Source organism: Meleagris gallopavo, chromosome 10 (genome assembly GCF_905368555.1).
Source record: "Meleagris gallopavo chromosome 10, MGAL_WU_HG_1.1, whole genome shotgun sequence".
NCBI classification, from domain to species: domain Eukaryota; kingdom Metazoa; phylum Chordata; class Aves; order Galliformes; family Phasianidae; genus Meleagris; species Meleagris gallopavo.
In genome coordinates, this window is record NC_139413.1 from 3,656,435 (window position 1) to 3,672,864 (window position 16,430).

At 50.8% G+C, this 16,430-nt stretch overlaps 1 protein-coding gene across 2 annotated transcripts in view; it reads left to right on the top strand.

The window, feature by feature from the left end:
* Positions 1-15,155, top strand: part of PAPPA2 (pappalysin 2) — a 74,878-nt gene extending 59,723 nt beyond the window's left edge. For both annotated transcript variants that reach the window (XM_085231559.1, XM_085231560.1), the window contains exons 20-22: positions 166-237; positions 10,958-11,056; positions 12,880-15,155. In XM_085231559.1, the coding sequence (XP_085087685.1) occupies positions 166-237; positions 10,958-11,056; positions 12,880-12,954 (246 nt within the window). In that variant the 3' untranslated portion in view covers positions 12,955-15,155. The remainder of the gene's footprint in view (positions 1-165; positions 238-10,957; positions 11,057-12,879) is intronic.
* Positions 15,156-16,430: the final 1,275 nt, after the last annotated feature.

Genomic DNA, 16,430 nt, shown 5'->3' on the forward strand with positions numbered 1-16,430 from the left:
AATAAGCTCCAAAAGGTTTTCTCTGGGCACAGATGCAGGAAGGTCCTAGGATTGATCGCATTGCTCTGCCCTGTGGAGTTCCACAAGAGACCCTACACCTCTGGGAGCGTGCTTGTGTCCTCCCTCCACCATCTCCCTAACGACTCTTTTCTCCCTCCTCCTCAGCACATCGTATGCACGGGCAGACTGCAATGGTACCCAGACCCCTCTGCCATCCACTGCATCCAGTCATGTGAGGTAAGCTCCCTTTCCCAGCGCATGGGACAGCTCCAGCCCTGCGGTGCAGCTGGGTAGCGTGCGGTGCAGTGGGGTCTTTATGATGAGGTCTGTGATGGGTTGGCATAATGGAGGTCTGCGATGGGTTGGCATGGAGAAGGTCTGCTGGTGTTTCAGTGTTTTGGCATTCATCTGGAGCATGTGGCCAGGGCAGTGCTGGGGGTGAGCTGCAACGCGCCGCGTGGCCACAGAATGGGTCCAGGGCTTCGTGCCGCGTTTCCTTCCTCGCACTCCTCTCGGCCAACCCGGGAAGAAAATTCTAGCAAAAGGATTTCACTGGCAAGGGGTATCCCCAAAAAGCGCATGCTGACTCCAAGCCTGAATATTTCCTTAACCAGAACTGCAGTTCTGGAGTAATACGGGTCCAGAAAAGCCCTGTGTGACTCACGCGTCCAACCAAAACAAGGAGGATTTCCAGCGTCGTGTGTGCAAAACAAACCGCTCCCCAAGAATCTGCAGACAAAGAATTCCTTGCAGAAATTGGTTAGCCACTCATTTGGTTTTGAATAATTACCCGGCAAGAGAAAATCATAGGCAGCCTGGAGTCGGTTCACAGAGGAAATGAAAAATAGGCAGTCTTTGTCGAGCACGATTTGTTATTATGATTGAGGGTAAAAAAAAATAAGGGGGGGGGGGGGGGGAGCGAAGAGGGAATTTTGGAATGTTGTCTGCTGAAAATTTGGGATTTCTACCAAAAAGGAAAATGTAAATGAAGTCTACACACCAAAAATAGCTTTGGGTTTTGCTGATTTTTTTTTTTAATGAACTCATTTCAATGCAAATGATCGGGTTTTGCTCGCTAGTTCTGCCTAGCTCAGCTCTTTGTCAGCTGAAGGGTGGAATAAAGGGCAGCACATGTGACCGTGTGTGACCGTGTGGCCTCGATGCTGCAGTGGACATGTCCCCAGGGAGGAAATGTGCTTGGCAGGACGTGCAGCAGTTATCTACCAAACCTGGCGCCTTGTTGTGTCTCGCTCCTGTAATCTGTAAGGCAATAGGCTGCTGCGTGTTAGAGAGGAGTTGGATGGTTGAGTACCAGAGCTCAATGGTGGATCCAGTGCCTTGGGAGCTCCATGTCTCTTAAAGCTCAGCTCCAGGGCAGTATATTTGAAGCAGGAAGGTTTTGTGGCTCACCTTGGGTCTGCGTCTTTTCCATCATCCCCATAAGGGATGATGGAAAAATGCCAGCTTGTTTGTGTGCGTGAGAGAGAGGCACTAACTCTAAAATCCCAGTGTCTCATAGCAGTGCTCTCAGTCTTCTCGTTAGAGCCGTTAGCATGCTCATGGTCAACACAAACTCTTTCTGTTCCTGGGTGTTGTTATCCTCATTTACTTCTAGGGAGCATTTCCAGACAAGAATTGTAGCCCACAGCTGTAACTTAAGCAAGCCAAAACCTTGCAGTGCCCTAAAAGCAGATAGTCTACTCTTGTCATTACTATCATATACTTTTCTACACCTTTTCTGCTTTTAATTACTCTTCCAGTAGAAATGACCGAGCAGTACACGCTCTTCCAGCTGCAGTCTCACCAAATCCCTGCACAAAGCCTATGTGTAAATCTCTTTTGATAAGACCCAGGAACATATCTGTCATTTCTGCAGTTGCATCAGTCTGGCAGCTCAGAGAGACCTGAGGTCAGCAAGTACACCCAGATCTTTCCCTGCATCCTTTGTTTCCAACTGATGAGCTCCAAGCTAACAGCAGATGTTTTACTATCAGCACAAGAGCTTGCCCTTCAATTTTACACAAGTGAATGTCATCCTGTTTCTCTCCCTAGTCCTCAGGTCATCTCTTTGTCAGATATCCTGATCCTCCTCTGTGGAACAATGCCTTCCTCCTTGTTAGCAATTTCATCAGCCAGGCCTGTTTTTAAGGTCACAGTCACTCACTGCAATACTAATGAAGATTCATCCTTCGGGTTGTTTTCTTTGCTTTCCTTTCAGAAACAGCTCACAGCCTCCTCCTCCCTGCTCTCCTCCTCTTCTCTCATGTCTTTGATTACTCTTTTTGTTGGACTGATAAGCCAATCTTTTAATACTTGCTTTAGAGTAGACATTATATTGCCACAACTCTTCCCCGAAGGTATTGCTCAGAGGGCTGCTAAGCACTGGGAAGATGAGAAGTGTTACCAGTCCACTTCTCTGACCAAAGGAAGTGCCCCAAACTTGGTTTCCATCTCATCTGTGCTCTCTTGCACTCCCATCCCCATACTCCCCTTCCTCTCCTGCCTGAGTGATCTTGCAGGCATTTCACTTGGGGGCCAATCTCTTGTGGACCGTGGAGATGCCAGACACTGAGAGTAAGGTATGGATGGAATACAACCCATAACCTGGCCTTGCTGCATGACATCCCCCACTCATCCCCATGTCTCCTTCATCTGCCTGCTCAAGGAATCTGCTTTTAGAGCTCCTCCTGGGTTTGGTGTGGTTCAGTTCAACTTGCCAGCTGTGTGGGATGTCTTAGGCCCAGATTCCTCCCTATCTAAAAGTAATCCCTCACTGGAGGCATCTCTTTTGGAGCCCAGCCTCTGCTCTCCACACTGTTCCAGTGGCCTCTCCAGGTCCCCTCAGGTCTGAGTCACCCTTTGGAGATGCTGTTGTCTCTTAGTGAGTGCACAGAATGAGGAATTGCTTTCATCTGGCCGCCTCGTTCAGGATACAGCCCTATTCAGGAGAAGTGCAGTGCTCCTGGCTGCTGGCACGGTCCCTCCCCTCAGGGTCCTCTTCAGGCTAAGGCACAGTGAGCAGCAGCCAAGCCCAGCTTTGACCAACCCAGCCCCACCTCGCCAACCTCCTGCTGGAAATTTCAAGTCACCAAGTAATGGCATCAGTGAGATTCTCGCTCATCTCTCTCCTTCGCTGGCAGCAGACCAGCCTGCCTGCTCATCCCTCTCACTCCTCTCCCCACCTCCCTTCCCTTTCCATTAATCTGGCCATCCATCTGCCTCCTGTCTCTCGCTGCTCTGCGCCAAGTTCCCCATCCCCTCCGCGTGGAGGCACGTAGTTCAAGGAGAGAGGGAGTGATGTGAACCCTTCCAGAAGCCCATCAGGAATACGAGTTAGCACCGAGACGCTTTGCCTCTCAAGGGCCAGCGGAACATCTCATCCCCTTCCATCAGTAGGAAAACAGATGGCAGCAGTGGATGGAGAGGGGAGGGGGCTTGGGGCTGGGGGGAGGAGGAGGGAAACCGCCTGTCCCCACTGCTGACCTGGTGCTGTGTGAGTCCATGCATGAGGGTAGCTAGTGCTCGTCACACCTGGGAAAACACAGCAGTCTCCAGCCCACCATCTCTGCACTCTCCTTACCCCCACTGCAGGAGAAGAACACTGTGGTTCAGGTGGAAAAGCCCACCTCTTTCATCACCGTCATATTCACAGGATGGAGTAAGACCACCATCCTGAAGAAAAATGTAGGCTCTTGCGGTGATCAAGCAGACATGGGCAGCCAAACCCTTCTGCACCATTTCCACTTGCACAGGTAGCAAAGGGTTAACTGTAGCAGGTGTAGGCACCCTTTTTGCCTTCTTAGTGGGGAACACATGCGGTTCTGGAGCTGGCCTGAGCTCCCAGGCTCTGCCTGCCCTGCGTAAGGCCTCCTGGCTGGGCTCTGAGCAACCCTGCTGGGGGACAGCCAGGGACATCGGCACGAGGCCACCACGGGGTGATAGCAGCCCATGGCAGGAGGCTGTGGCTGGCGCGAGCTGCCAGGGATTTTGCAGGTCTTTCCCCCATGAGGACAAGGTCTCACTGCCCTTGCGTGCGCTGCCGATCATGTTATCACGATCGTAAAATGCTAAGCTGTTCTCTCTTTTGTGGTTTTCCTGAGTAATTGCAGTGGAAATTATGAGTTAGGGATGGAGGCGTGTTTGTGGCTGCAGGCTGTTCTCGCCTCTCGTGACTCAACAGGTAGCCGGGACCCAATGGGTCTTCTCCTCTTCTCAGTGCTGTGCACAAAACCCTCCCTTGGCACCTTCACGGCTTGTGTCCAGCGTTTGGCAGCCACAATTAACCCCTCTGACAGCATGTACAATAAAGATGGGGAAATCTCACTTAAAATCAGGGTCCCACTGTAACTTGATGCCATGGGGGATAGGATGGAACCCTGAGCAAAATGGGGCTGCTCAGCAGGTCGCTGCCTCTTCTCCACATCCATGAGACATTTTGCTGCCACACCACAGGGGCTCTTGTGTTACACCATGCTCAGCACAGGGAACCATGCAGAAGTATAATGCTGGAAGAGGCCTCTTCTCCTGGCCCGTAGGGCAGTGGGGAGCCCCTGCTGCTCTGAAAAGCAGCCAGGTTTATATCAACTCGGCCATTTAAATTCACTCTCACAGGCTGCCCAGAGAGGTGTTGGAATCACCGTCCCTGGAGGTGTTCAAGAGCCGTGGAGATGTGGCACTGAGGGGACATGGTCAGTGCGCATGGTGGGGGTGGGTTGACCATCAGACCATGATTGACCATGGCAATCCTAGAACTCTATTCCAACCTTAATGCTCCCTCCATGGGAGCATTTTGTGACTCTTTTATCCAGCCTGCCTTCTTCCTCTGTCTGCCACCTGGCCTTGAAAGCGTGGAGAAGATCCTTCTGCAAGAAGCAGGGTGACTACTGTTCCTTCAGGTGCTCCACCAGAGCCCACAGGGCCATGTGCTCCAGGTGAGCACACACCTAACGAGTTGCCCAAGACTCTGGCACATTCCCATGTAGGACAGCGTGTGCCATGTTTCAAGAGAATGTGGTGAAGCAATCCATGTGACTAAAATTAAGTTTGTGGTCATTGTGGGCTTAGACGCAGCCCCTGGCCTGAAAGGGGAAAAAGCCCTGGGTGGCAGGCAGCTCTCTGGAGATGGAGCTGTCTAGATACCTGTTGGGCACATTTCCATGCTGCTTACCTTTGGCTGTGGGCTGACCTAGCACAGATTGCTTCTCCTTCAGCATTCCCCTGAGGTGTGCCTTTCCTGCCCTGCACACAGGTGGAGTTTGTTTTCCTAAGAGGCAAAGCAAATGGAAGGGCACCCAGAGACCACGCAGCAGCACCAGGCCAGGGACAGGCTGCAGAGCCCCAGGTCCTGCTTCCTTCTCGCAGACATTGCCATCATGCAGCTGGGGACGCAGACAGGAGTGGGAAACCACGGAAGGCACCCGCTGAAATCAAAATCATTGAGTCGCATTTGACAATAAACAAACATCCCTGAGCGCAGCTCGGCCAACTGCTCTTCCAACACGAATATTCCCCTTCAGCTCCTTCATCCCTCGTACATTGTTTTTCTTTCTGTTTAAGATCTGTAACAAGAACTTGGCAGAAACTGGATACAAGTGGGTCAGGAGGCCCTTGTGGTTTTCAGGGCTTGTTTTCCATAACCCGTCCTATCCTGCAACATACTTTGCACGAAGGGCTTGGCTGGCGATGGCTCTGCCAGCAGTGGGCATGGTGCTGGGGGCAGGATGGCAGGCTTATGGGATGGGGAGCCCTGAGGACACCCTTCGAAGACCCTTGGGCTTGCCAGGAGTGCTGCCTGCATGTGGCATTTCCCTGCACTGCCCCGTGCTTGTTCTTTCCTGCCTTTGGGTTATTCCTCCTTCTGTGTCCTCTGAGGAGTGAGATCAGGATGTACAAGGGACAAAGCTAAGGGGACACCTGGAGAACCTGAGATGTGATTGATAACGAATAGCCTGGGGACAGCAGCAAGCTCAAAAACAACTGATATTTCTTCATTTCACTTCCAAGCCATCCTGAGGGCATGTGGCTTCGAGGGCAACAATTAGCAAAAATTTCTTCTCAGAAGGAGTGGTGATGCAGTGGCACAGGCTGCCCAGGGAGGTGGTGGAGTCACCACCCCTGGAGGTACTTAAGAACCATGGAGATGTGGCATTGAGGGATGTGGGCAGTGGGCATGGTGGGATGGGCTGGGGTTCACTTGGGGATTTAGAAGTCTTCTCCAAATCTAATGATTCTGTGATTCTAAAGGAAGCACAGAAATGGCTCGGGGGAAAGAAACCAGGTGACACAGAAATAGTGGACAAACACTAGGACTGCAGGAATTTATTCCTCTTTCGTCTTCTCCCAGACACTTGGTCTCAGGTTCTTCTTGCCAAATTTCTTTAGCTCTCTTCCCTCGAGGTCTCTTCTCCTGGGCACAGCGGCTGGGCAGCACTCACTTGCTGTTCAGAGTGGCTCAGGGCAGCGAGGCATCCCAAAAATCTTCTTGACCAGATGCCAGCGCTGTTCCCTCTCTGTCCCTCTCTGTGTTTTTCAGAGCTGATTTCCTCCTTGCGTGCCAGAGAGCCTCAGGAAGGAGAGAGGGAGAGTCAGCATGCTCGGGGTGTCGGGGAGGGGGGAGAAAAAATAATGAAATAAAAGGCACGCTGCAATAGAGAGAGGGCCAAGAAAAATATTCAATCCAAACAATGAACATTGTCATTTCCTCCCACAGTCTGCATTCCCCGTCAACTTCCCTGGGCAAGCTGGGAGAGCCAAGAATTGCCGGGCTCCTTGCCCCACCAGCGGCAGCGAGGAAGGGGATGCATCCTGGGGACAGTGTGCTGTAGCATCCCTCTAACTGTGGCTGTGGCTGAAGGGATGGAGAGCAGCCTGCTTTCTCTATAGGGAAACAGTGCTTTGGACTGGTGCTGAAGGGATGGGACAAGGACTTTTCCATGAGGGGTTTTCCAGGGACACAAGTGAAGACCACGGGGTGGTGGATGCGTGGAGGGTTGAGTAAACCTGGCTTTTAATAGGGCTTTGGGCAATCTATGTGTCCTTCTTGAGACTTCCTGAAATAGCAGAGCTTTCCTAGGGCTGCAATGGGGTGGCAAAGAAGGAAAGGCATGGAGGTGATCCCTGCCTCCAGCACCAGGACAGCTCAATGTCCTGTGGCCATCAGCCTGGCTTTGGGCTGACACTCATCTACCACCAACTGGTTTCCATTTGTGCAAGGTGAGAGTCGCTGCTTTCTTGCGTCTGGTCCTGAGACATGTTGATGCTCCTGGAAAACCAAGTGCACAGCAAGTAGAGGCATGTCCCTGCAGAGGTTATCAGCCAGCCACGACCCTGCTTCCTTTACTGCACCATCTCCCTTTGATCTCCAGTCTTTCCATGGAGCTTGGCAATGACATCTCCAGGGCTGGTCTTTGCCTGTTGCCCATTCCAGAATGGTGCTTCCCTGCTCTTCTGGGGCTGCTGTGAAAGCTACAGCTGAGAAGAACAAAGGCACCTGCAAGGTAAAACATGGCCATCCCAGAATGCAAAGGGTCTGAAGTCCATCAAAGCCCAAAATACTGTTGCCCAAAAGAAAGGACTCAAAGACAGCAAGAGGTTTGATGGCTTGGTAAAAGCACAAGAGCAGTCTATATGCTCTCCTTACACAGAATCAGTGTGGCTGCAAAGTGCAGGACCTGCACAGCATCCTAGAGGCTGGGAGGAAACATTTTGCTTACGGAGGCTGAATTCTGAAACAAGGATCTGGGCTTTCTCTAGCTATAGGCAGATGGAAATCGCAAGCATTTTCCACAGCAGCACAGAAGAGCTGTTCAGTACGTAATTGGCCAGGTGCACATTGCATTTTTTTTCTTTTTTCCACCTTTCTCTGAAGCATCTGGAATGGGTCATTGCCAGTAGATAGGTACTGGGCCTTCAGGTCTGCTCAACCAGAGCAAAGCCTGCATTTCTGAGAAATGCTGTTCACCAAGTGCCCGTGACGCAGCACCAAAATATGTGCAGTACTGATGGCATCTGTGGTTTATCCGTTCTGCTTTGCTGCCTTCCCCAAACCCAGCCTCTCTGGCTGCCTTGCTCACCACTGTTCCTGTCACACCCTTCCAAGCTCTTTCACAGTGAATCAACCTACATATAAGATTGAAGAAAAGCATCTGGACGCCATCCACCTAGCTGATGACTTTGGGACAGGAACAAAGGAGGTGGCCCCATGCTCCCATATTGTCCAGTCTGGTTCATCTGCAGGGACAGAGCCAGAAGCCTCAGCTCCTTCTCTGAGGACTCTACAGGGGTGAAAGAAAATGCTGTGAGCAAAACACTTGGTGCAGTGTTACTATTTTTATTAGGGCAGCTCATTGCCTGGCTCTGTGGTGCCAGGTGCCATTCTCCACGTGCTAACACATGCCCTGGCGATGCTTCTGCCAAGACTCAAGATGGATGACAAAGCCCAGCTCTTGGTGGCATGCAGCCTGGCCCTACAGCTCCCCATCGTGTTCTAACACACTTCCAAGTACTCCTGGAGACCTTGGTACAGTCCAGCCTCTCTTTGCCCCATGCTGGTGTATTTTTCTTCAGAGCCACACAGTTTCAATGTGGGCTGGTAGCATCCATAGGTGGCTTTCTCTCTCAAATCACCTGCTTATAGTTGGTTGCACTGTCTGTGTCCTTCCCTAGACTCTTGGAAGACCATGATGAGACTAATGCAAGCATGGACCAAAGGAAGCCAAGGGCAGCACCACAGTTGGCTCTTTCTGCTTGTAAAAATTGGAGATATCTGGAGGCTCTTTGGCAAAGCAGCAGGATTCATGCATCTCCGTCGGAGATCCGATGAGAGCTGCAGCATCTCCTCATCAGCCCAACTCTGGTTGATCTGCCACTGTCCTGTAAGCAGTGAGGCTGTGAACCTGTCCCGGTGCAGAGGAACAGGGCCAGTGCCCCCAACCCGTACTCCTGGCTCTCAGGAGTCTCCAGTCCAATTAGTCATTTCTTATTTTTCCCTCATATGTTTTTCCAATGTAATTTGGAGCATGAGCTGTTAAGTTTCCCCAACATGTGTTGCCATAGGAGTCTATATTTGTTTGGGGTGGGGTACGCGTTCTGGCGGATAGAGGAAAGGGGGCAATTAGCCCTAATAGTTATAGAGAGAAAGTGAGAGCGTCTCCTTGCCCATCCTGTTCCTGCCTCTGTCCTCCCCCACCTTGCACACAAAGCATGATCTGGAAATCGTTTCAGACCTGCGCAGCTGGGACCAGCAATCCTCTGCGGTAATTAGATGGAAACTACAGAAGCAGCGGGTGTTGTTTTGCCAGTGAGTCATGAAACATGGAGTGAAGGTCAAGGAAAAACTCCACCATGAAAGAAAATCATGCCCAGAGCTCGTCTCCACCAGTGGCCAGTCCCCTGCCTGCATCCTGCACCTGCCAGCCCCAGCTCACCAGAGACTTCTTCTCGTCATTCTTTAGAGCCACTGGGGATCTTCATTGGAAGAGAAGTGTTTACCCTTTTGTATTTGTGAAACTGCACCCTGGAGTCCTCTGATTTATCATTTGGGACCACTAGACCCAGTCAAATGAGCTGGCTGCTTTCCTGAGCAAAGAGGTGGCCAGGTTTCTACCAGGAGCCTCTTCTGATGACAGCAGGAGGATGGCCAGAGTTGTTCAGCCAGTAGCTGCCAGTGCAGAGCAGGAGAAATATTTCATTGCTAATCACCCAGATAATGAATGGTCTCTCCATTCTCTTAGCACATCCCATTGTTGCTCGGCGGTACTGATGTGGATCTGTGTTAAATAAACTTCGGCTATGGCTCCTGACAGCTCTTTGCAAGCACTCCCCATGCACGCTGCTGGGTTGCACCAGTTGTGCAGCGTTGTTTCTCAGGCCCAGCTGGCTGCTGCTCAGCCCCAGTTACTTGTTTCTCTTCTCTAATCAGATGACTCATGTAGCCAGACAAAAAAAAAATTAAGTGGATTTCTGAATGGCTGTTCGTGCCGTTTTATGTTTCTGGTCAGAAAACTATTCTGCTGGAATAGCTTTCTGCTTCCACAGTATAGATGAAAGTATGGAAGGCTTGTTAATGTTGGGGCATTAGTTTGAGCTGCACAAAGACAGGCTCTGCTCATCCCCAGCAGATCAGGGAGACCCCATGGTGACTCACAGCAGAGCAGCAAAGGGCACTGGTCTGTGCCACTCAATGAAAGTCCCCCACTACTCAACCATACGGAGCCATGAAGCAGAGAAATGAAAATGAAGATGGCCAAGTCTGAGGCTAGAAGGTGGCCGTGTTGCCAATATTTCTCATTATCAGTAGGGTTAATGTCTTCTCTATTCAAGCCAGAGTTGGATTTTGACTGCAGGGAGTAAGTGCTTGGAGATCTCTTTTTCCCATCTGACCACTGGATAAGTAGGCTTGTAGTCCAGCCTGGCAAAGTTTGGTGGGGCTGTGTGCTGTAGAGAGAGCTAGAGCTACCTCTAGAGTCTAGAGTACTGCAGGGACATGTCCTCTGATGTCAGAGTCAGACCAAGAACCTTCTGGAAAAGGCTTAGTCCTTGCCACCAGTGCTTGTCAATTCTTGGCTTGGCTTGGGCACAGGATCTTCTGGGATACTTCTGACCTTGGACTCCCTAATCCAAGGGAGATAAAGCATCTGTTTTCCTAAAATTGACCCTTTAGCAGGATGCTCTATTGATCCTAACTGCCTCTCAGCTCTTAGCTGCCCAAGTCAAGTCACCAAGCTCAACTTCAGAGCCAAGCTCATTAGAAGAAGGGTTTCTGGTGGGAAGAGTGGTGATGGAGAGAAGAGCTGGGTCAGCCTCTTACAGAGCCCTTCTCAGGCTGTGAACATGCACAGCTGCAGTGCCATTGCATGAGAGCAGTGCACAGAAGGCTTGCTGAGGACATGGGATTTCTGCTCTTGGGGGGAACTTTGCACCTTTGAATAACCCTTTCAGCAACAACTCGTTTCTCTAGCCCTTCCTAGCAGATGGCTGGTGTGACACCATCAACAACCGGGCATACTGCCAGTATGATGGGGGTGACTGCTGCTCCTCCACGCTGTCCTCCAGGAAGGTAAGTCAACATTCTCCACAGTATGGGCATTTGGGATTAAGTGGTCACCATTAGCTGTGCTTTGCTGGCTGTGGAACCAGGCCTGCAACACAATTCTCCCATCAACAAACCCATGATTTTAAACCAAAACCAGCTGAAGCTGATAGACATCATTCCACTGATTACAGTGAGGTTTGGACCCATGCCAGAGGGACGGAGAGCTCAACCCAGCTCCTGCTGAGGCTCACAGGATTCCCTCTCAATTTGGGAAATAAGTCCCAAATACATGCCTTCCATAGGATGTAGCGCTAGTCATGGTGAGTCAGAAGTCACCTTGTTGTAAATTTGAGTGATCTCAAGGGAATTTGGTGTTTTGGCATGGTCCATTGGCATCTGCTATGAGTTGCCTTTCCCAGTTCTCCTTGGGAGGGAAAAAAAAAAAAAAAGGAGAAATAGCATACAGGGAGAAGCTTGGCATTAGAGTTGTGCAGACCCTCTTCTGTCTCCCACCACAACCACCCCTCCCACCTAACTTGCTACCCAGCACTCACAGCCCATCCTTCCCAAACATATCCAGCAGCAAAACAAACCATAGGGCACGAGAGAATTTCTCAGTGCAAAAATATGTGAATTTGGATCTTCTCATCTTTGTTGTGGAGCTTGAATCATTTTTCCTTTCATCACACGCACACACAGAGTAAGGTAAAAATGAAATCCTGGGAAGATCCAGTTGAGATAGGAGAGAATAGGCTTTACAGCCAGGTGATGAGTGAAACCTCCACACTGATAGCACATCTCAGAGCAGGGCATGGCTCTTGGAGTTTGAGGCATCTGGATCTCTGGCCAAAATAAAGGACAGGCAGTCCCAAGGAGACACAGCCCAGTTTATGTGCCCCACAGGCAGCTCTCCAGCAGCACAAGTCTTTTGTGTTTCCGTGTTAAGGACAGAACACTCCAAATTCTCCAGCCTCTCACTGGCTGTCAAAAATCAGATATGCTCCCACAGTTAGAAAAACTCCAGGCTCTGAGCCTGGTTTGCATAAAGTCTCCATAGAAACTGGTTACCTCAACTCCCATGGCCCACTGCTGGGCATCTGTTGACCAGGAGCCAGATATTCTGCTGGTGCCCTTCCACCCTGCTCTGCTGTCATTGGCTGAGGTGACATAAGCTTGCTTGGCTGGATACAGTTGAGGTAGTCAACCTTCTTTCATGCTTGTGGATGACCATAGATGGACCCACTGCCTCTCCTGCTGAAGGCCATTCCTGCCCACACTGCATCCAGCTTGCCTGGGTTTTCTTTACCTGTTGCATACAAGAACTATAGGCATATAACTTGGTTCCTACACCAGGCAATATGGAGGTTGCTGTAGGTGGGAGGTGCTGAGTTCCTCCAAGAGATGGAAAGGACAAGGCCATGCTATGGCTGAGCCTGGAGAACCAGTTCCCAGCTGGAAGGACCGGACCGTGGGCTCAGACATACACAACGAGGCTCAAAGTAAAACTGAAATCTAGACATGTCTCCCCTAGTCCAAATGGCTAATGCCCATTGGGCATTTCCCCCTAATGTTTGGAGCACAAGACTCAAGCTCACCAGTGACGGCAAAATTTGAAATGCAAATTGCTGAAGAGGAAAACGCTAAGAACAGAGCTCAGCCGTGGGGCACAGCTTGGGACACCCCATAGCGGAGCTGTTTCTCAGTGCTGGTGAAGCCTGGTGGTCTCCTCTACACCATCTTCAGCCCAAAGCCTGCCCATACCAAGATGGAGAAGTATTATGGAGGTGGGCAAGGGATCTCAGAGCGGAGGCCTGATCTGGGCTAACATCTCCTTTGTGTCATTGCAGGTGATCCCATTCGCTGCTGACTGTGACCAGGATGAGTGTACGTGCCGCGACCCGGCGGCTGAGGAGAACCAGTAGTGGTGGCATGGAAGGCCTCTATCAGTCAGGCGAGTGCCGGAGGAGCGAAGGGACACCAAAGGAGGCGGCAGGATGCCGGGGCAGGAGGCACAAGGATGAGCCAGACAGGAGGATGGCAGTGGAGGCCGCCGAGTAGCTGGTGGCTGTGGAAAAGGAGGCCAGGTGGTCCCATCCCCATCCCCATAGGCTCCTGCCGGGGACTTCGGGTCCAGCCCAAGGGGCTCCGCATGGGGTCCGGCACCGGGAGCCTGGACGCGGCTGCAGACATGTGTCCTGGTGCAGCGTTTTTGCTCTGGATTTTGTCACTATTCACTCCCCTCCCTCTGCTGTACAGGCTTCTTTTAGCAAGGTCGAGGTAGTTGTGATCTCTGCAAATATTTAAACTTAATTATATATATATATATATATACATATATATATATAATATATATAAAGTATTATATATTATATTTTCTTTGCTCTTGATGAAGCTGAGAAAGGATACCCTTTGTCACACACCCATGCTGCTGTGAAGTACAAACCATTGGGAAAAGTGCAGGGCAGGGCAGGAAGAGCAGGGAATTTCCCCTCGTTTGCGGAGTAAGAGCTGGAAGGACGACAGAGAGAGAAGCCAAACATCCCAGCCAAGCTAGGAGGGAGTTTCTGGTGGATGGTGTGGAGGCCAGGACCTCGAGGTACTCTCAGTATCTGCTGATGGCAAGTGTTGCCCTTGGGATTCACTGGAGCTTCGCCTTGCTCTGGTCCTGAAGCAGGATTTTGAGGTTGAAAAGGAATGTTGTGCCCTAGACTTGCCTTGGCTGTTGAGACCCAGATAGATGGGGGATGTGATGGGCAAACCAGAATAACTGTGATGCTCTGCAATGAAGGAGGCTGAAGGGGTCCTCCTTTTCTTTCCCCATATCTCCAAACGTGAGCTTCAACAGTGCAGTCAGCAGATCTTGGAGGAAGTCAGGCCCTGTAGCACAGGGAGGAGCAGAACCCCAGTGACTCATCAGGATTCTTTGAGCACCATCTCCCACTGAGCTTTTCCTTATCGCCGTCTCTGTGGCCCACTGCACTGCACGCCCAGTATAGCTTTTCTTGGGTTTCTTTCTCCTGTACATACCCAGTGAAAACCTTCAAATTTGCTCCTAGCCTCGAAAGAGCCCAGCAAAAAACCTTGGCTCCCAGAGCTGATTCCACAGGCCTGGAGTCTGGACACGGCCCCATAGAGACAGAGGGTAGGGAAGGTACCTGCTCAGCTGGGACTGTCACTGCTGGTTTTATGCTACAAAGAGAAACGGGTTGGAAAGAGCAGAGGACAGACCATGGAGCAAGAGCATAGAAACCCATCCGTGTCCAGGAGCTCTGCACCCCCATTCTGTGGCTGGGAGCCCCACATCTGCCCCACTACATCCCCAGAGCACGAGCTGAGCCAGTGGAGCCAGGCTCCGAGCCAGGGTTTGTCTGGCACCAAGCAATGGAGAGAGGGTGACACGGTGTGGAGAGACTGGGGATTGTCAAGGCATCCTTTGGCTTTTTGCTAGCATCCTTCCTACAGCCCACGTTGTCAGGAATTACATTTGGCTGAAGGAAAGGAGCAGGGGGCAGAGGCACCTGGACATCCCAGCAGTCCCAGGCAGGAGATGCTGTGACCTCCTCTGAGCCTTTTCCCTATCTCTCATCCCACAGCCAGCCTCCTCCTGCCTTGGTGTCCCAGCCTACCCCACCACAGACATAGCAGGGCTGAGGGACACCTTGGGGAACTGCTGGCCATGGGGCCATGGTCGCCACACATACATGGAGTGCAGGAGACACACGGAGGTAGATAGGAGAATTTCAAGCCCTGGATCTTGCCACCGCTCAATATCAGCTCTAGTTGGGCACCTATGTGTTTAGATGCCAACATTTGACTTCTTTTTTTTTTTTTTTTTTTTTTTTTTTTGCATTAAAATTGTTGTCTTGGGCATGACCCATCCCTGATCACCATGGGTATAAAGACTGGTGAGCAAGGTGCTGGCTTGGCTGGGGGAGATTTGTGCTTCTCATGGATGGATAGCTTCTACGTACCAAAATATTGTTCTTCTATAGCAACACTGAGTGGTTTGTGTCCCCTTTAGGGTTTTATTCACAATGGAGGCTGCTGCTATTTTTATTTTTTTGTATTTGATAATTATTTTTTATAAAAATCTATGAAAAATAAATAATCTTCTCATCCTTCACCTCTCCTGCTTCCTTGCTTCAACTGAAGTTGGTCTGGACTGGGAGGGGAAGATGGTTGGGCACGTAAACATTTAGGGAAGCACTCTAAGTACCTTCCCTTCCCTTCCTTCCCTTCCCTTCCCTTCCCTTCCCTTCCCTTCCCTCCCTTCCCTTCCCTTCCCTTCCCTTCCTTTCTTTCATCCTTCCCTCTCTTCCTCCCTTCCTTCCTTCCTTCCTTCCTTCCTTCCTCCCTTTCTTCCCTTCCCTCCTCCCTCCGCCCATCCCCCTCTCTCTTCCTTCCCTCTTCTCCCTCCCTCCCTCCCTTCCTGTCCTTCTTTCCTTTCTACCAGATATTCCTTGTATACATGCACAAAAAAGCCCTGCATTAAGTGGGCAACCTCACTGTGGCGCCCAGGTACAAGGATACAGGGACCAAAATGAACTGATGCCATAGTACCAGATGATCCCTGTCCCATGGAAGACCCCAAAGCCCACAAACACCCCATGTCCCCAAGGCAGAGGACACCAGTTGGTGGCCAGTGTCCCCTTCTCCACATCCTAGCTCCTAGCACTCACCTGCCCTAGCACACAGTGCAGAACTCCGGCTTCACCTGGCAGGATTTGAGCAGCCCAAATCTGTGCTGGAAGCTATTTGTCTTACCTCTGCCATGCCTGCCTTGCAGACAGGCTTAGGTTGGAGGGGACATTAAAGATCACCTCGTTCCAACCCCCCTGCCATGGACAGGGTTGCCAATTGCTAGATGGGATGCTTCTTTGAAGGTGTGATGAAGCAGCTACATTGGACTGCTCATGCTTGCAACCACGCACCCTGGAAACACATGGCCCCTCTGCTTTTCCTCCACCTCATCACCAACCTCCTTCTCCCCCTCTTCCATAAGTTATAGTGCAGTGGCTGCCACAGCACTTAGCTGTGTGGAAAATAGCAGGAGGAAAGCATTGGGTGTATTTTTAACTTATTTTCCTGCAATTTAGCAGTGGGAAGAGAGAAAAAAATTAAGTTGTTCCATGATACTTAACAGAGCTGGTGGGAAAATAATCTTGGTGAAGGGGCCAACTATGGGCATGCTGTAGTTATCATGAGCAGTGGAACCAAAAATCACACCATACAAGACTATCAAGGCATCCTTATTACCTGCTGTATCTGCTCAGGCACTGATTTTCAAATCACCTGTAGGCAGTCAGTGTTCTTTATACTGCTGGACCTCTGTCAAAAGTCTGCCAAATGGAGCCCAAAGTTCCCAGGGGTGGTTGGCTGCCAGATAGCACCTTCCATT